At 36.3% G+C, this 21027-nt stretch overlaps 2 protein-coding genes across 6 annotated transcripts in view; one reads left to right on the top strand and one right to left on the bottom strand.

Moving 5' to 3' along the window:
* fndc4a (fibronectin type III domain containing 4a) overlaps window positions 1–10275 on the top strand; it is a 48814-nt gene extending 38539 nt beyond the window's left edge. Inside the window, exons 4-6 of one of the 2 annotated variants that reach the window (XM_065257235.2) lie at window positions 1243–1332; window positions 4632–4765; window positions 9701–10275. In XM_065257235.2, coding sequence (XP_065113307.1) covers window positions 1243–1332; window positions 4632–4765; window positions 9701–9739 — 263 coding nt within the window. In that variant the 3' untranslated portion in view covers window positions 9740–10275. The remainder of the gene's footprint in view (window positions 1–1242; window positions 1333–4631; window positions 4766–9700) is intronic. The other variant, XM_065257236.2, reaches the window with a different exon arrangement.
* LOC135738993 (low density lipoprotein receptor adapter protein 1) overlaps window positions 5958–21027 on the bottom strand; it is a 38829-nt gene continuing 23759 nt past the window's right edge. Inside the window, exons 4-10 of one of the 4 annotated variants that reach the window (XM_065257232.2) lie at window positions 20032–20146; window positions 19720–19792; window positions 19479–19559; window positions 19265–19383; window positions 17959–17993; window positions 16256–16293; window positions 10426–14123 (exon numbers count right to left, since the gene is read on the bottom strand). In XM_065257232.2, the coding sequence (XP_065113304.1) occupies window positions 16257–16293; window positions 17959–17993; window positions 19265–19383; window positions 19479–19559; window positions 19720–19792; window positions 20032–20146 (460 nt within the window). In that variant the 3' untranslated portion in view covers window positions 10426–14123; window position 16256. Of the gene's footprint in view, window positions 9783–10425; window positions 14124–16255; window positions 16294–17958; window positions 17994–19264; window positions 19384–19478; window positions 19560–19719; window positions 19793–20031; window positions 20147–21027 lie in introns of those variants that run through there. The other 3 variants (XM_065257231.2, XM_065257233.2, XM_065257230.2) reach the window with 3 other exon arrangements.

The following is a 21027-nucleotide window of genomic DNA, read 5'->3' as shown; positions in this document are numbered from 1 at the left end:
TTTGCTCCAACCCTAATCGAGCACACCTTATCCAGCTTTCAAGGTCTTACTAGACATAGTAGAAACTTTCAGGCAGGTGTTTGAGGGAAGTTTCAGCTAAACTCTGCAGGACACCGGCCCTCCAGGACCGAGTTTGGACACCCCTGCCCTATGTGAATCACTTATAGTGCTTTTTAACACCATTTTTTGTGAAAAGCATTGTACAGTAAAAATAAACTGTAACACTTTACTTGAAGGGGTGTTCATAAGACTGACATGACACCATAATTGTGACATGACACGTGTCATGAACATGAAGGATATTTTATGCACGTTTATGACAACTGTCATTAAAGGTGCAGTGTGTAAATTTTAGTGGCATCTAGTGGTGAGGTTGCGAATTGCAACCAACGGCTTAGTCCACTGCTCACCCCATGCTTTTGAAACACATAGAAAAGCTATGGTAGCCACCACCGGACAAACATGTCATCGTCCAAAAAAACTTAGTAAACAAATGTGTCCGTTAAGGGCTTCTGTAGAAAAATGGTGGCACAAAATGGCGACTTCCATGTAAGGGGACCCTCTGTGTATGTAGATAAAAAGGTCTCGTTCTAAGGTAATAAACACATAACGGTTCATTATGAAAGGTCTTTATACACCCCTGATAATATAGTTTTGTATATTATTTTGCGTTTCTGTCAAGAGATCCTTCTAAAAATTATACACTGCACCTTTAAGTGTCATTTGTTCAATTATGTCATTTTTAATTCAAAGATGACATTGTTTGAATTGTCTTTGTTCAATTAGAGCTTATGACTCTTGAATTTGTAGAAGACAAAACATAATGTCAGTCTGAATGACAGCCTCAGTCACCATTGACTTTCACTACTTTGAAGAAACATTTGAGTTTAAAATAATATGTAAATTATGACAGAATTTTTATTTTTATGTGAACTGTCCCTTTAAGAGAAATCAGTTTATTTACTCGCTACTTGAAGCATACAAGTATGTACACTCCTTTGGTCAAAATAAATCGATTGGTGTTTAAGACAATTTTAACTTTACTCTCTCACATAAAAAAGTGGACTTTCAAAGACTTCTAAAATGATGTAGGGAATTCCTGAGTGCATAGTGAGGATAGCAGGTATAGAATGAAAATAAAGTGTAACACTTATACAACAGTTAACAGTTATAAATTACCAGTTTTTGATCAGTTTTTAATGCAATCACAATTAATAGATGATCCATTTCTTTTTCTAATAGATGATCCGACTGTCCAAGGCTTGGATAGGGCAAGACAGCTACAGACAGGCGAGATGATCATCATTGTGGTCGTACTTCTCATGTGGGCAGGTGAGATGCTGTTGAACACTTTGAAGAATGTGTTTGAATCCATTAATCATGTGTTAGTCCCAGAAAACTGCTTTGGGGTGCTTTTCCCATACAGCAACCCAATGAATGTTGGAATTTTAGTTGGAACGCATCCCTTTTGGGAAACGCACCCTTGCCTGTTAGTGCCTGCTGAGAAGAACTGTGCTTACAGTACAAACATTAACAAACATTAATTACCTTACTAATTATTACCACTGCGAGAGAGAAAAAGAGCGAGAGAAAGAGACAGTCAGTGAATCTTAATTTGTCATGGATCTGTTAATGGTTATTAATTTTTCACCTGAATGATTTTTCTATCACTTGAGGTAAGCAGTTCTTAAAATTCCACTTTACATGCCAACTCTGAAATGCATGGAAAACCATAATTTGCATTAAAGTGATAAAATATGAAAACTAAGAAGTACATGGGAATAGAGAAATGCTTCTCTTCTTATGTAAGGCACTTAACCAATTGCCGTCCTGTCACAAATGATTTCATGCGCTTGATTGCAAAAGCCACTCCAGCAAACAGGGAATGTCTTTGCACAGCTCAGCTCAGAATACTGAAAGAAATTCTGTCTTCATCGCTCAACCCGAGGATGCAGAACGTGTCCAACATGAAGAGCAGGGGCAGCCCCCACACACTGACAATCAAACATTTAAAGGGGCTTAGCCTGTCTCTTTTTATAGATGGAAATACACAGAAATGCTAAGAACCAATTAATTCAAACACATGTATCTAGTTTATATATATCTCTAACACTCAAAGATGCTTGTATGTAAAATAAGCTTCATGCACTAGCGCACACCATTATCCAGTACCTCCAGAAAACGCGATTATGAGATCGCATGATTCAACGCATAACCAGCCAAAGTCCGCATATTTATGCCAGGGACGCATTTTTTCAAATACGCCTCACTTTCGCAGCATAAATTGCAGATTTTCGTGCACAAAATATGCAGGACTTGCATGATTTCATAATCCCTGCATTTTCGTAGCAAAAATCACATATATCTTAGCAGAAAGTTGAAAAATGTTGCATTTACCTCACACAAGTGAGTCATGTCCCCTGTTGCCATGGGAACGTTATGAAGTGACGTGATTATGTGACGTGAACATCATTGAAAAGTTGCAAAAGCTGCAAACAGTTTTTGCAAGTTCCCGCAATTTTTGCAAGTTCCCGCAATTTTATTGCATAAAAATGCATAAATATCCTGCATATTCCATCGCATTTTTTAAGAAAACGTGCCGCAAGATCAAGGATTTTTGCCTGCAACAATCACAAAAAAACTCAGTGTTTTTCTGGAAGGACTGATTATCTGCGAGAGATTTAGTGGGGTTAGTTTAAAGGATAATTCCGGTATTTAACATTTTGAGTCTCATTTCTGGTTTGTTTTGGATGAACTACAGTGATGGACACAGAAATTTTGACAATGGGTCGTGTCTTGACTTTTTGACTCGTTTAGAAGCGTCTCTTGACTGCTTCAGAATAGAAGTCAATGACCATGCACAAACATGTCATTAAAACAACACTTAACGTTCATTTTCAAAACTGTGCTACTCACCGAGTGGTTCATGGTGTTCGTTGATGATTAAAAACAAATATATTGGTGCAATGTATGATTTCAATCCGTGTTATTTGCTATAGTGGAACTATTTTTTTCAGATACTTCCCAACTGCGTATATACTTCCGCTCTATATTTGAGTCTGAAGCGTTAGCACACTCCCGACCACTTGATGGCGACAACCACTTTGCTATACAAGTACGCTCGATGTCTAGCGTATAGACAGTCACAATCGAGCTCAACTTCAAACCTAAAGCTGGTCACTGAGCCATCAAATATGAGAAACATTTCTTCTGAGAGAAACCGTGCAAACTACAACCACATGTAAACAGACCTTTTTCTGTGTCCGGCTGCGGAGTGATATATCAGCGAGCAATGAGTCTTCCAAGAGAAGTCAATGGAATTTTACAAAATGCCAAATAAAACACAACAGAAACTAAATTTCGCTACACAACTTGTTTTTAATCATCAACGAACACCACAAACCACTCGGTGAGTAGCACAGTTTTGAAAATGAATGTTAAGTGATGTTTTAATGACATGTTTGTGCATGGTCATTGACTTCCATTCAGAAGCAGTTAAGAGACGCTTCTAAACGAGTCAAAAACTCAAGACACGACCCATTGTCAAAATTTCTGTGTCCATCACTGTAGTTCATCCAAAACAAACCAGAAATGAGACTTAAAGTGTTAAATACCGGAATTATCCTTTAACACAACTAATTTTTTAAGTGTACGCGATTCTAGTAGATTTCTGCTAAATAAGGTTTTTGTCCATTGGAAAGAAAAATCAAAATTGAGAACTTTTTAATCTCAAATGTTTCCCTAAACATAAATAAGGTTATATAAATGTGAAATTGAGACTTTTGCTCGAGTCTCCTACTTATCACACTTGTCTCCTGAGACATAAACTTTAACACTTTCACATTTGTCTCTTTAAAAGTTTCGTAAGAGTTGACATCACACACTGCGCTCAGACTTTTCTCCTTGGCTGGAGACTTTAACATTCTCACATTTGACCTTAGAAAAAGCAACAACTAAGCAATACATTGTTCCTCTGGGTGAGTGTTTCAGTTCAAAATCAAACTTAATGTCAAGAAAACCAATTTCAAATATGTGGAATAAATTTGATGTTCTGCCAAATAATGCAATTTTTTTGAGTCTGCGTCAACTTACAGTGCATTTAATTAAAGCCAGCTTTATTAATATTTCTGAAGCAACACAATATTGATGGTATACTAAAAGTGGAACAGAGTTAATTATTGTTAATTACAAGTTAATATTAACCTGTGATATCACAGGCTGTGGTACAAAAACTATAGCTCTGTCCCAAATGACAAAGTACAGCACTATGCTCAACCGTCTAGTAACTTTCCTTTCACTGCATCTGATGCCTAGTTAATTTTCTTACCTGTAGTCTGGCTCCGGTTGCTAGGCAACATACAGTATGAACATGCCATTCATTAAAAGTGCTCTGCCAGGTGCAATTATTGGTTTATTGCTGCTCTTCCCATCAGAATCCATGAACTATGCTTTTGTAAACGGAGGTGAACTGGGGACAATTTTGTGTGTGTTTAATTCAATATTCGTCTCTTACTGTAGGGTTGGATGCATCATGAACAGAGTCTCTGTCTCTACACACCTTTGAACAGTTCAATCACAATCTGTACAGGGAATCTTTGTACATCTTCACCATGTCTTGTGTGTGTCTGCAGCTGTAATTGCCCTGTTTTGCCGTCAGTATGACATAATAAAGGACAACGATTCCAGCAACAGTAAAGAGAAGGTAAAACCGTGCTCCGAGAGAAGCACACCAGAGCATCACAGTGGAGGGTTGCTTCGGAGCAAGGTGGGATATCTTTAAACCTGAACATCTCATTCTTAACATCAAAGCATCTGCTACTACTACTAATAATACTGTATAGTTATACAGATCTTCTAAAAGCATTCCTCCTTAAATGAACAGTCATACAAAAATGAGCATAGTCTTTTGGGTTTCATGAGGCATTTTTATAGATGAGCAGATTTATTTGTTTTGTAACTGCTGTGGATTTGGTCTTCCCCATATAACAAAATACAATTCATCACACTTCCCCTGAGATCTTAATGAACAAATTACACAAACATTAAGACTCTAAGCAAGGTGATTACAACCTAATTCCTTTTAAAACCTGCAGAAAGACTACAACAGAAAGTAAGAATCATTTAGAGAGCTATCCATCTTACTTTTCAAAAAGGTTGTCTGCCCACTACCTGCCAATACCCCTGACTGAAAAACCTTTTTGTCATTTGTCTCCTGAAACCTGCCATCGGGATAGAATGAGACCAGACACACAGTGACGGCCAGTCTCTCAGTATACCAAATCCGGCTTATAATACTCATGCATTTCTTGACTCCATATCTAAAAACTTGCATGCATTTTTCTGTTGTACCCTAAGTCTGAGCCTTATTGTTTCAGGCAATGTTAGAATTTAATGTTTACCTTTTTATTGGCTCATCAGTAATGTTATACAGCCTGCAAGTGACATTTATATTTCCTTACAATCTAAAAAAACTAGGTTGTTTTCAAACCATGGTTGGGCAAAATCGATACTACAGCCATAATTACCCCATGATTTACTCTCCCTTAAAGGGATAGTTCACTTTAAAATGAAAATTCTGTCATCATTACCTCATCCTCATGTTGTTCTAAACCTGAATGAATTTCTTTTTTCTGATGAACACAAAAGAAGATATTTTGAGAAATGATGGTAAACACACAGCAGATAGTGACCATAGACTTCCATAGTAGGAATAAAAAAATATGATGGAAGTTAATGGGTACCATCAACTGTGTGCTTACCATCATTTATCAAAACATTTTCTTAGTCATTTATCACAATACTTTCAAAATATTTTTTCCTACTAGAAGTCAGTAGTCACTTACTGCTGTGTGTTTACCATCATTTCTCAAAATATTTTTTTTTGTGTTCATCAGAATTATTTTTTATAAAGGTTTAGAACAATACTGTATGAGGATGAGTAAATTATGACAGAATTTTCATTTTAAAGTGAACTATCCCTTTAAGCAATCCAGTATACATATGTCCATCGTCTTTCAGACAAACACATTTGGAGTTGTTTTAGGAAATGTCCTTGCTCTTCAGAAGAGGCCATTCAAGCCCATTTGTAATGCCGAGAAATCAGAAACGTTGGGGGGGGCTTTACACTATGACGACAGCGCAGCAGCAACGGCAAAGCAGTTTTTTTACATTAAACAAATGGATGCTGCTGTGAAACATCACTTGTTCGAATCAGCTATCGCGTCTGTTTTAAGCGATTTTAACTTTTCCTTTGCGTTAAAACCGGGTGTGCCTCATAAGTCTTGAAAAGTGAAGCCTCTGGCTCTTTGATCGCCCCCTGGTGGCTGGCTGCAGTACAAGTCATAACCCCTCCCTCTCCATTCAAACAAATGGGACTCTGCTTTAAATAAAAAAAATATTTACACTTCCAATAAAAGTTTCAGAAAGATGGTTTTGGTCCTTTTAAGTAGTTGTTATCACGCTGATATATGTTCAAGTTTTCATTTTTGTGATAACTTTCATTTAAGCTAGTTATTTGATGTTATAGAAACGGGGCGTGTCGTTAAGATTGGCGTGGTTGTATTGGTCGTGCGAGCGTTTGGGCGGAAGTTTGATACCACGGCTCCACCTCTGTCTCCACGGACGATTCCTTCTGCACATGCCTTGGCTCCAAACTGACGTTCTTACGTAACATGGCGGCGACTGTGGTCGGACATTTTTGGCTTCAATTCATTACAATGGAGGGAGGCGACGTCGCGTCGTCCATCTTTTTTTACAGTCTATGGTTAAAACCCGAGCAAAGAACAACACTCCTTCATATCTAAATGAGATGTGGATTACCGACTGAATTCAGCAAAAGTCTGATATACCAGCTTGCAATTTGGTGGCTAAACGAATGGGTCTTAGCAAGAGCGGCGAGCCCTCTGGTAGTGGTGCATACGTCATCCCTTTCAACGCTCTGATTGGTTTTAGGTCTATCCGATTGCGCTCAGAGGCATTTGAGCGAGGTCCGTTGGTGAGGCCCCTTTGGAAATGATTTGTCTATGAAGCTTTGCCCAACCATAACTCAGTTATTACTGAGAATGGTCTGGTTTTAACCAGGCTAGATGGGCACTGGTGTATTTTAAGATAGTTGTTTTCAGGTTGGACAGCTCTAACATTTATTTTAGTCTAGGACTAGTCTAATCCCTGTCCGGAAAACCACCCCATAGCGGTATGTGATGAGGGAACAACTTTTGACATTGAAGCCCAAAAAAGTGCATCCATCCTTCACAGAAGTAATCCACATGGCTTTAAGGGGTTAAAAATGTTTTTGTAAGAAAATGCTCAGGAAATATGGAAATTGAGTCAATCTTTATTAAAGGGACTGTAAGTAGGATTTTAAGTGTTTTATTAATCAAAATCAATGTCTTTATTCATAAATATGACCTCTGCTAGTGATCTGACTTTTCTTTGTAAGCTTAGAATTTCTTCTCTTTACTTAAATTGAACGGGTAAGTCCAAGGAGGCTTCCATGTCGTTCCGCCGTATTGATAAACTGTAATAGCAGAGAGAGACAAAAAGCCTACCAACGCGTTTCCACAACGCGTTTTCATTCAGAACACGTGAACCAGCTGCAACGGACAAGGAGATCAGTGATTACATAATGGCTACCGTAGTTCCAACAAGCATTTGGAGAGGCGAGGTGCTAGAGAGCACCCTTTGTATGAATGCAAAATACAATTTCACCACTAGATGGGGGTAAATCCTACATATTGCCCCTTTAAGTAGATTTAAGTAAGTTACTAAGTGAAGTAAAATTACACTGTAAAAATATGTGATATTTACGTTTAGTTACAATATTATACATAATATTTTTAAAGGCTTACTTAATGGAATCTTCTTGATTTAATTATGTAAAGTTACCTCCTTTCTTTTTTTATTATATAACAAATTATGATGAGCCTGCTCTCATTACTGGCATTAGTTACAGTGTAGTTATAACAGTATAGTTATCACTGATTGAGTGAATTAACATTAATTAGGTTTCATTTAAACAGTTTGGTCTGCCCGTATTTACCCAACCATGCATTGTCATAAAAAGGTTGAAAAATGTCCCCAAGCTGACACTCAGAGGCATTACCCTTTTTAAAGGTCCTGTTATGGAATAATGGTAAAAAATGTACAATAGGCATAGATGTGTACAGTCAACCCTGTATCACGAAATTATGTACCTATAGGCACGTATGGACCAGCGTTTGTGTGTGAGCATGTCACGCCTTTCTGTTAGTGTCACTGTCACGTATTGGTTACTCAACTTTTGTGTCCTATTTTCAAACCATTGTCACTTCGGTTTAGTATTAGATTTGGTGCTTGCGTAAGTATGTCACTTTAAGTATTGGTATAAACTATTTTTTTTTTAAAAGATACAAGACTTTAACCAATTGTTGCCTGACGTTGGGGTTAGAGTTGGGTTAGGATGTCATTTTATGTACATCTAACCCTAAACCGAAGCGACAATGATAAGAAATTAGGACAAAAAAGTTGAGTAACCAATACGTGACAGTGACACAAACAGAAAAGTGTGACATGCTAACGCACAAACGCGGCAAAGCGTGACATTGTCACGCTGGTCCATACGTGTCTATAGGTACATAATTTCGTGATACTGGGTTGGTACTGTATCCTTCAGTACCAAAATTAAATTTTGACAACATGATCTCATAGAAAGTCATGTTATAGTCAAAAAATTTGATTAATTTATTTGTGTTCATGGCACAAAATCTAGCTTTTTTTGTGCCTTGAGCATGAATGTCTTTTTTGTGTCTAAAAATATAACAGACAGTGATTCAAACCCCAACCCCAAGCGACAATGTTAAGAAAATAGGAAACAATGACAAAACAATACATAAAATGAAACGAAACAATTTATAAAAATGTATGCGACTGACACGAAAAAGACATTCGTGCTCAAGGCACAAAAAAGCTGAATTTCGTGTCATGGACACAAATAAATGTATCAAATTTTGTGTGACTATAACACGACTTTCCGTGAGATCGGTCTGAATTTTGAGGTATTAATATGCACTCCTGTGCAAAGGTGTACTTTTTTAAAAGTGGCTACACCGTGCGATATAGTACCAGTGCAATACAGACCGAAGTGAAATGTCAGGAAACAAGCACTGCACTTCATTTTAAAATTAAAAAAAAATTTTTAGTTTAATAAAATTCAATGCACACAGAGTTAATGACCTATATATCTAAAATAGATCATGGCTAGAAAAACGGCTTGCCTTTGATCCCTGTTCCTCATCCTCTCTACAACTCTCCCCTTTACTCTCTTCCCATGAGAAATTCACAGCAGTAAAAAATGGTCAGATGCTTCACGATTCACTTTCTGCACTATATGACCATTAGTGCTGTAACACATCAAAGACTAAGACTTTTAAACGCACATTAAAATCAATACCGGGCCCTGCGATGGTGACGCCCCTAATGCCTTACATTTCCGGTACTTGAAATGCCATTTCCAGCATAGGCCTATTGCACTGCTAAAGACCAAAATAATGTATGTTATCTCCTGTTATGTGAGCAAGTCCTCTATACAATACACTCCAGCTGCAAATACATCAATCCAAGCAGTCATCCTTTGCCAGACTACAGCACAAATGACTGCAGTTGTTGTGAAATGGCCCATCGGAGGAGAATCACGCTCCTGCGTTTATCTTCTTGTCTGTTGCAGTTCCAGTCTGTACCATCTATCAACATCATTGAAGTGTGATGGGAGTATTGTAGACGTCAGTTACGCCCCTTCATTGCAGCACCTGCAGTATCAGGATGAAATATGTCACTCAAATCTTCCTCCATCAACATGCAGTCACAAATCCACACGGAGCAGCACGTCGGCTGTATCGTAATATTGAAGCTAACGCTCAGCCCACTCAAATGCAGACTTGGATGTATTTATAATAATGCAGTCTACTCAAGTGGTGGTGTGTATAACATATACAGTAATGCAGATCATGTACGACTGTATGTTTATATTTTGTGGCAGTACAATGAAAGGTGAAATCCTAAAAGTGAGTATCTGAAAAAAATGATGGATAAACTTGTTGTATTTGGGTGAACTGTTTGTTTAAACTGGTAGATGAGATGTGTGTCTTATCCGAGAGAAGATACAAAGTTTTGTCATTTTCCCTTGCAATCTGTATATTTAGTTCAACTTTTAAATACAATATCCTAAATACATCTAGCAATATTTATTTCAATATAAAAGAGGGGTCCTGCTATAAAGAAGAGTGATTAAAGCAGCTATCACTTCTAATAAACTTCTAATAAAAGAGTGAATATTTTTCATAAAGCCAGGTGTTCAGGAACTAAAATATTGAGATTATGTACAGTATGTAAATGTGTTTTCTGCCTAATGTGTTTATAATTGCGCCAAAGTTGAACATTGTACATAACTGCTAATCACTGATAATGACTTCATTATTGAAAGAATGTCGTGACTGAATTATTGTTTATTATTAGATTACGCCATGCAACATGCTCATCATGAAAGTGCATGCATTGTTGTTAGCGATTCTAAACTCATATTTTACATTTGATGCTCTTTGCTTCATTGTGGGCGAGGGACACAAATCAACAATTTTGGTAGCTTCTGTCATCAGTTTTAATAAAGATAATGAGAACTTGATAAATGTTTCTGGTTTTCTATCTTATCTTTTGGCATAATAGCACATTACATTACACACAGATTTAATATCATGACAGATGTACTGACTTTTTAAGTCGTAATGATGGGGAAACTTATTTAATGGTGCATTCAACCATCGAGCAAATGACATTAAGATTCATTATCATTTTCACAACATTAAGTTAATAATCAGGATGTTTTTAAAATATGTAGGAAAATAAAACTTTAAAGGTGCCAAAGAATGCATTACAATAATGTTTAATTGTATATCTACATAAGGTATGTTGATTTATTAAGTGCAAAAATAATCCAGAAATGGTTTTACATGTCCATTTACAACCTAGGATTTGCCTTTAGAATGAAATGGTCTATTATTACCTTGTTTGAAAGGGTCATGAATAATAATGTTGAGCTCTGCTCTGATTGGCTATCTGGGGTAGCGCTCAGTCACTGCTGTTTTCACACTGCATAACAGATCGGCGACAGGGGGTTTCACACGGCATGACTTTACCAAGAAAGAATCGCCGTCAACATTGTCCCGGTCCGCAAACTACGTCTCACAGCCAACGCACATGAGAAGTGACAGGGAAACAACGCGAGGTCGCGTGCAAGACCGAGTTCTCACGTGACACTGCGGATTATTATTAAAAATGGTAACCCGCACAAAAGCTTGCCATACAAATTGCATGTGCGCTCATTTGTAGCGAAAATAAAAAGAAAAGAAGCGCTTGCTTGCTGATATTATGGGCTGTACCTTCATAACTCCTCCCTGAACTTCCAGCTGCCCTGTATGTTGCTCTCTGATTGGCTGTAGGTCATCGCAGATGTTATTATCAGTCAGAACACATTTCACACAGCATGATTTTTGAATTTATTTAACATGATATCTCACAGGTGTCAGCGACTCGTCTGCGATTCTCTCTGATCGCATCTTTGATAATTCGCACTGTGTGATTGTCACTCGCGTGCACGAACATCGATTTGCCTGTGATTTCGGGCATTTGTCGGCGATTTCTCAAAACTTTTTCAAAAACTTTTGTATGAAACAAGCCAACATCAAAATAATATAAATAAATAAAACACTGGCATATTTAAGATGATTAATCAAAACAACTGAACAGCACTAACTGGACTAATACAGGTACCTGATCAATATTAAACATTCATAAAATACATAAAATTCACTTTCAGATGTGCACAAAAATGGTAAAAAAATTGATTGTAGATTGTAAAATAGATTTTAATGTTAAAATGAAATACTGAAAACTATGCTGACAGATCTACTGGGATCAAAGACCTTATCGAAGTTTTAACAGTTTTAGAGTGATTCAGATCTTTCAAGTGTGCACTTTGGTCTTTAAAAGGGCTGGAATGACAGCGTTTAATGATTTAACATTAAACTGAACTGTAGCTTTTAGAAACTCAGAGAATATCTGAACAGTAAAAATGTTTCATATTTTATTTCTAAGGGCCAAGGTTTAATAACCTTTGGTCAGCGCTTATGTTGGTGCCTTTGGCAGACTTACAGGGCATTTAAAGTGAACATTTGATCAATTATGTTCATGTCGGTTAAATCAATGCGTTTCTCTACTATCAAGCCCACGACCTTGGTATTTTCAGCAAATGTCAGTATCAGTTGAAACACAACAATGAAGCAAAGCAAAAGCTTACAGAAAAAAGATATTACATTTACTATGAGAAAAAAACCCTTCCACAATATGTTGTTTTTCCACTTTGATAATCCATTCCTTTTTCCTGTTTGCTGGATTATTACACATTAGGCATAGATTTAGATTTATGCTCTGGAGATATAAGGGTTTCATAGTGCAACATTAATCATGCTTGCCATAATAAACATACACTGTATATCTTTTATCATCACTGGCTTTGTGTCTATTTTATTACTTCAAATGCACAATGAATTGTGTGATTTCACAGACACTGATCTGTTCTGTTCAGATAGTCATGGTTGGTAAATATTTGACAAATATTGATATTAATGTAATATCTGAAAGCTAAATAATCTCATTTGATGTTGCAGTGTGTAAAAACAAACTCAGCCCTGTTCCTTATGTATATAAAGTTGCATATATATTTGAAAGTTGAAAAGGTAATAACAATTCACCAGTTTCATAAGACAAGATCAAACAATAAAACCAGATGAAACATAACAGTGTAAATATTTATAACACTTATAAAACTTATAGAAACCAGACTTTTTGGACTGTTTTGGAACCTTTCCCAAAAATATACGTTGGTCCTTAAAAGAAAAAATCATTCTACACTTTCAGAAATAAATGTACAAATGCTTTCATTTGGGCTGTACCCTTAAAAAATTCCTTATGTGTACCATTTATTAACAGATATGTACCTTTAAGGTACCAAGATATCCTAACCAATGTGTGTTCTTTATATGTACTTTTTAAATGGTACCGCCCAGTGACAACTTTTGTACCTTTATTTTTGAGAGTGTATCTGCAAGTCAGAAAGGTTCAAACCCAGCTGTTGTGTTGTTTAGATTTGACCCAACAATGTGTTAAAACAAACCAGCATTTTGGGTTAAAACAACCCAGCAAGTAAAATTACAACCCAACGGGTAAGGTTCGTCCCTTTTTGACCAAACGCTGGGTCGAAAATAACCCAGCATTTTATTCGAATGTGTACTCCAATGTAAAAACATTTCCAGATTTATTTCTGTAATGATTGCTTGAGCAAACACAACCTGGCCGACATTGTATGTAAATTCAATGATACTACTTCAAAATACAAACATAGTATGTAAATATCAATAATGCAAAATAATTGCCTGAAAGCTTTGCAGCGGCTTTGATTTGCTCTTCAGATGAGAGTTTTGTTGACATGGTTAGTTAAATATTATGATGAAGCAGAAGAGCGCATTACAGTATATCAAACCTGTACTGAATATATTTAAAATGTCGGGCTGAAAATAGGCATATTTGTCTTGAATGCATATTTGCAGTCCCTTTCAAGTAGTACACATTTCAAATTATTGTCCTATTTAAATAATATGTCCAAAAATAGCACCAATGCATTAAAACAGTTTTACAGAAATTACTTAAATGAATATGAATATGTATTAAATGTGTAACAACACGTTATTTTATCCATTTTGTAAGCCCTGATCTTTCAGAAAGTATTGGCATTCAACAGTTTATCAATATAGTTGAATATTGTAATTGTGCACAACCACTGTAAGTTGTTTTCTTTTTTAGTATTGTTTGCTAGTACAAAGTGTTCCAGTTGTGCTGTAGATATTGCGGCAGTGCTCTTTTCTGCAGTCCGCATGTAAAATGCGGGGAAGTGCTGGGTGTTGAGAACACTTTCTGATTGGCTGGTTGGAGTGTGTGTTTGTGTTCAGTCAGAGTCATCGCTGCTGAAGGATAAAATACGTTCTGGTGGACTCACTGCTGCGTCTTCAGACACGGTTCTGGTGCGGGATGTCGCCAGCCTGATGGAGGAAGCGGAGCGGAGATGAAAGATGGACAAAGGAGAAGGGGTAAGGGAGAGTGAAATCTAAGATGAATAATTTCAATGTAAAAAAGAAAAATGCCATCATTGTGATCTGATCTCACACAGAGGAAACAAAAATAATGGAAATTCAAATAGATACACTCTCATACCCGTTCATGAAGTACATACTGTATTAGTGCCTCAAAGGTAATATTTGTATAAAATGTATGCATATCTGTATCTACTGTAAGTTGTACATATTAGGACCTTTTTAAGGGTACTGTCCCAGTGCACGCTTTTGTACCTTTTTCCAGATAGAGTTAGCACCAAATTGTTTGTTAATGCTGATTTTAAAAGACGAATTTCTGGATTTCAGAGGTTACAGTAGTTTAATACAGTGCATTACAACACTGTAAAAAAAATGTTTGTTTAATAAACTTATACAAGATTTACAAGTCATTTCAACTTACTATTATTTATCTTGACTACAGATGAATTGTTATAACTTATAAAATATAGTTCAAATATGTCAACTTCATTTTATAAGTTGAAGAAACTCATCTCTAGTCAAGATAAATAATAGTAAGTTGATATGACGTAAATCAAAAGTTGATTAAACAAAAAAATTCTAATATTTTTTAATAGTGAACGTATGTATTATTTTTCTATCAGCATGATTTTTACTGAGGTTAAAACCAATGCCTTTAAACACAATGCTCCACCACTGAGCTATATATTAGCACATACCCATTAAAAGACGTTGTATTAACTGAGATTTGAGCAAATATAAACATTGTAATAAAAGATTTGTTGGTCAACTTAAAGGTCCTCTAAGCGAATTCACGCGTTTTAGGCCATACAACATCTCCTCACTATCTGCTAGCTGCCTGTCCTCTGAACACACTTTAAAAAAACACGGCCTCTAGACAGCCCAGGCTTCGCAAACTGCAACAAAAACAAAGTGGTCAAACCTCACACCACGAAACATAACAAAGTGTTCCAGATGATAAACGACAAGAAGGATTTGGGAGTGGGGGTTGGGCGCGTTCATTACTCATTTAGAAAGCACGGAAGGGAGGGGAGGAGTTAGCTATGCTCCGTTTTGTTTGACAACGCTTTAAACATGAACAAGAAGGGACGTCACACTGATTCGCTTAGAGCACCTTTAAAAAAATGTATCTGATTGCCTTAAAATTTGAGTTAATTCTACTTAATAATATTAGTTGACTTTAAAAAGTTGTGTAAAAATGTTTGTGTCAACTAATATTTTTAAGTTGAATTAACTCAAAATATTATAAACCAAGAAATACTATTACATACACATGCATCCCACCTGAAATGACAATGTTTGTGATTGTGTTGAAGAGACATCTTTCCAGTAACAACTACACACTGTAAAAAGTGAAAAGTTGGATCAACTTAAAAAATAAAAATAAAATTAAAGTTTTTCTTTTACTTAAAATTTTCACTTAAAGTATTTTTTTTTTTTTACATAAGCTGAAAAAACAAAATTTTTAGGTGGTACCACTTGAAGTAATTTTTTAAGTTGATCCATCTTTTAACTTTTTATAGTGCAGAATAAACAAAGTGTGACGATAGTAAAGTGTCAGAAAAGTTTTAACCGTGCATTCAAACCAGACGCAGAAGAGGTCTATTTCTATTCGTGTGTAGTTGGACGCTTGAACATTTTGAGTTTACTCGCTTCTCTCGTGCGTAAATGTCACGCATGAAAATCTAGTCATTTGAGACATTCACGCGTAAATTCGTGTCATGGGAGGGGCTTAATTAACTCAACTTGAGTAAACTTACCAGATTGTTCGACTTCCTCACTCACTTTCTTCCAAACAAGATCCTTTTAATTCCTGTAAAAGTATGCAGATGTCTCGTGTAGTGATGATGATCGTCCTCCATTGTTGTTTTGTTTTTCTGCTTCCTGTTATCACGTCACTGCTAAAGCAAGCTCCTGATTGGTTAACGCGTAGTGAAAATCCGCCAAAGTTCAGATTCTCCATGGTAGTCGCACTTACCGTGCCGCAGGATGCCTATTTGCATCTTTGAATTGACTTAACATGGAAATCACTCGCGCTTGCCACCTCTTCCACGTCTGGTGTGGACGCACCATAATCTCACCTCACTTACCTGCGTCCATCTCTTCCACCTCCTTACTGCTGCATGGCAGGTGAGAAAGAGATAAGATGTTGACCGTTGAAGCCGGATCATTACATTACTCTTTTGCAGGGTTCCCCAAATCTTGCCCTACAGAGTTAAGGTCCAACCTTAATCAAACTTACCCACCTGTGATTGTCTAATGATCATGAAGACCTTGATTAGCTTGCTCAGGTGTATTTGATCAGGGTTGGAGCTAAATTTGCAGTGCTCCAGCCCTCCAGGGTAAGATTTGGGGAACCCTGCTCTATTACATCCTTCATGATCCAACCTTAAGTCACTCACAGCAAATATATCTACTGTACATCTACTACAATAGTTTTTATTATCTTCATTAAACACATATAGTTTTGATGTGTGGCAGTAGCCTCCATAACTTTTTTATATTGCATTTAGAAGATTTGCTGTTGGCTGTTGAGTGAATAGAAAAGCTGATATTGTATTTGGATAGATCTGATTTGCTTGAAAGAATCGCAATGATGCATTACTTGATTGCTTGACATTGATGACTTAAATTGGCAGGATGACAACAGTTTCTGACCTGCCGTATGCCAATAATGAAGTCATAGTATAACATTGGCATAACATAACAACCATTACACCTGGCACATTATGAAAGCTTTAACAGATTTAACAGTATATTTTACCTAGAGAGCATGGATACGAATGTATCTAATTGCCAAGCACATTACCAAGCAAATTACTTCTTTGTGATTGTATCGCTCAGTGCAACATCGTATTGCTTAAGCCCAACTGTTTTATATAAGTGTGTAATATAAATTCAGATAATTCATGACACTATGTGCTGAACAGTAAGGCAGTACACTTATTGCAGATGCTTCATTTACATGCTAAGCATCTAAAGGTCATTTTTTACTATTTACCAGTAATGGACAACTCTTTCCCTCAGGCAAAAATCAATTTTAATCTCTTAGTAAATAAATTCAACAAAAGAGAATAGTAAATGCATCAGCATGCAGATTGGTTTTTCTTTTAATCCAAACCAATTCATTCCTGCAGATATATTTACACTGGCTTTTTACATTGACAGGACTGATTGTATTTCCCAGCAACTGCCATTCAATCTGTATAATTGTTATAATAAGTATATTCCTTACAGAAAATGTATGTTTTGGCCAGTCTATCACTTTTAATTGTTCATCTACAGTATAGGAGTATCACAGATCTGCTACTGTCCACCAGCAGCGCTGATAATTATTTCAATTTGCTTTTGAATATATATTTTCTATTATGGATAACATTATTCACAGTGTCCATTAATCTAAAGCATAATGCATCTGAGTGTTACTACCGTGTGCCAAATTTCTGTCTTTCCCCACTTTATGAAGAAATAATGTCACACCCAATAAGTGCAAACTCATTAGCTGATTAAATGAGCCGTAATGTTTCCAAAATTTTCCACAGAACTAAAAAGAATAATTTTTTTATGAGTAAGCAAAAAAGCTTGTGTGCGTACAGTCTGCATCACTGTGTAAGGACAAATTGGTGCATTTACATTATGAGCATCTGTTTTAAATTCTGCATTCAGACATTTGTTGCATGAAAATTGCAGTTAAATGCCATTGGACTAAACAGTTTTAGTGAATGTTTTTTGGTCACACTCAGTTCTTTTCATTTAATACGTGCAGAAGGTGATATGAACTTACCTTGAAAATGCTTCATCGATGCTGTCTTCCACATCCTAGAAATAAAGTAGACAACACAACATATACACAATTAAATACATCCATGCATCTATTCTCCAAATCTACTTGTTCTTTGCAAGGTCAGATAGATCTAATATTAAATAAAATTTATCTTACCGCCCCTTAATCTGCACTATCCAACCACAGCACTGCCATTTAGTGCAGAGATCAATTCATTTGCATGTAAAAGGACACACCCATAAACGGCACATTTTTGATAACACCTACTAAGTTGCAATTTAAACATGTTATAATAAATTATCTATAGGCTATTTTGAGCTAGAACTTCACATATATACTCTGTGGAGACCAAATATTTATTTGACATCTTAAAAAGTCTTGTGAAATGTTCCCTTTAGGAGCTTGGCTTAAGTACAGTAAAAAGATTTATGTTATATTTGTTTAAAAAATAACCAATTCTTATTTTAATTAATATTACTCGTCTTAAGACCCTTTTGATGTTGAGAAACACTGCTAAGTGAATTATGATAGGCTGCAACGCTATCTCATGGCAATTCGTACATATTTTACGAGGTGGCTATTTCGTATTAATTTGTACGACCACATTCGTAAATTTTTTTACGATTTGCCTTGACCCCTGGACGTTGTGGTTAGGGGCAGGGTTTCGTTATTGTTGTTTTTTTATGATTTACGAGCCAACTCGTAAAATATGTACGAATTATTGTGAGATCAGGCTGGACAACTCTTGAACTGGAATGGCCAGCTCGCCATCTAGTGGTCATAAGTGGTTGATGACACAATTAAAAGGGTAATGTGCACACTAGTGTAGGTCCAATGGTACTGGTTACACTTACTGTATTTGACCAGGTATTTGTTATAAAAACAATTAGGCCTAAGTATTTTGTACGTCTAGCTGATATGTGTAACAATATTGGCACTGTTCAGCAAATTAATGACAATTTTCCACAGCACAGTAGTAGAAGCTACGTGTCATTTTTTACAACATTACATTTTCTGCACAATAGCTGAACACTGCTGTCCTGCTCTGAAAGAATTTTTTGAGGAGAACCAAATGGGAATAACTGGCACTTTATAAGAGGGCCAGAACAAAAACAATACCATGGTTTGATCTGACTTTGTGTACTAATTTCAACTTTAAATAACTCCAGATTAATTAATCTGGTTCTCAACGCTCCATATGTTCACCCAAGATACATCTGCTTAACACTGAGATCTATTAACAAACCCAGATCAGTTCTTTAGCTGCTAAGACCCAAATGTCCACATTAAAAGCATGACATCATACCCAAGAGTTATGTTTGATTGGTCGTCTCCTAGAGTTGCTGCGTGGAGATGGTGAAAGGAATGCAGGGAAGAAGGGCTTCCGAAGTTTGTGCTCCATCAAAGCCTGAGTCTTTTCCTCCTCTGTAAAAAATCAATAAAAGAGCAACCTTTTAAATTATTATATTAATCAATTATATTAATTAAAAGTGTTTTGTATTGATACATTTGTGTTGTACCTGTTACACCGTTCGGTTCTGTTTCTGGTTGAGATTCGGGTTCTGAACAGGAACCACATGTGCGAGTTTTCTTACTTTTATCTGTAAAACAACAACAATATTTGTTATACTCAAAATTTGTATCAGCCCTTTTAAAGCATAGTATGTGCCTTTGCCAAAGTAGGCTATCATGCATATTGTCAGATATACTCCAATGTAGCAGATATACTGATATATTTATCAAACTGTCATAAGATCTCACCTTCTTGTGCTATTTCCCAGAGATCCAGAGCTACTTTGAAAGCTTGTGCGACTGTCAGGGTCACAGCCTGAGCCTGCGGAAAACAGCACGGTAAACTTTAAGGCCCCTGCTGTAGACCACTAGATGGCGCTAGATACCAAGTATAGATATAGATAATAATAGAAAAGCCTGTAATTTACAACAGAAACTTTGTCAAAGAGTTAAACACTAACCAGTTCATACTGTAGACTGCAAACGTATCATATTTAAACAGTGTGTAAAAAATTAATCATATAAAATCTAAAAGTGTTCATGCACATCTGAAACACTCACTATTTTCTTTTTTTGGCACAGGAAGGCATGGCACTCCAGAGTTTCATTAAATGGGCTTTGGGAAACGTAGGCAAAGACTTTATCCTGAGTTTTATCTGTTGTGCAGTACGATATTCTGCAGGGAAAAGAAATACAAGCTTTGTCGAGACTGTACTTCTTACCGGAAAATGAATTACAGGCATATATAAATAAATTATACTTGTGGTGTATACATTTGCAGATATGTTTCAGGAAATGAAAAGTCAATGGAACTTTGGCACCAGACTATACATTGCAGGAAAATTGCAACATAAATATGTTGCTTTTATTTCAATATAAGAGCATGACCCTCTTTAATATACAGTACTGAATCATTTATAAATGTTATAACAGAGCACTACTTGAAAACTCCACTGGACCAACCCTAGATACTCCTGTCAAAACCTGATTTCGAAGGGGAATAACTGTGTTAAACCTTTATCCTGGGGCTTGTCATCTCTCAGATCCATATTGGTTTATATAAACCACATAAAAAACTCCTCTAGGCCAAAACATGAGATGGTCTAAGAGGTTTCTGGTTGAACTGTAATAAGTCTTGGGAAAAAGGCCTCTAAACAGCACAATACTGTATATATTTGCATTTACACAGCTGATCAGATTTAATATATAAAGTCAGCCATTCAATAAATAGATAAAAAAATACTATAACATAAATAAGAATAATCAGAAATAAAATATTCAGGCAATGTATCAAAAGAGATTGTGTGTGAAATAATGAGGTCTATAAGACAAGAACTGGAGAAAACTAAGCTCTGATCTCACTTTAGTGTCTCTGAATATAAACCCTCAAGACTCTCTATTGCCGTTTCCCTTCCTTCTTTCACTAAACTTAATGTAGATGTGGTGAATTATCATTTATTCCTGTCTGTGGTGCATTCCACAGCATCAATAATGAAGATGGAAAATCTGAAAGGGAGGAGAAGTCTAAATGTTGACCTGATTTCCCTTTTCAACATA

The sequence above is a fragment of the Paramisgurnus dabryanus genome, chromosome 12 (genome assembly GCF_030506205.2).
Source record: "Paramisgurnus dabryanus chromosome 12, PD_genome_1.1, whole genome shotgun sequence".
Lineage (NCBI taxonomy): Eukaryota > Metazoa > Chordata > Actinopteri > Cypriniformes > Cobitidae > Paramisgurnus > Paramisgurnus dabryanus.
The sequence above is the reverse complement of the archived record's forward strand: the minus strand, read 5'-3'. Positions and strand labels throughout refer to the sequence as shown.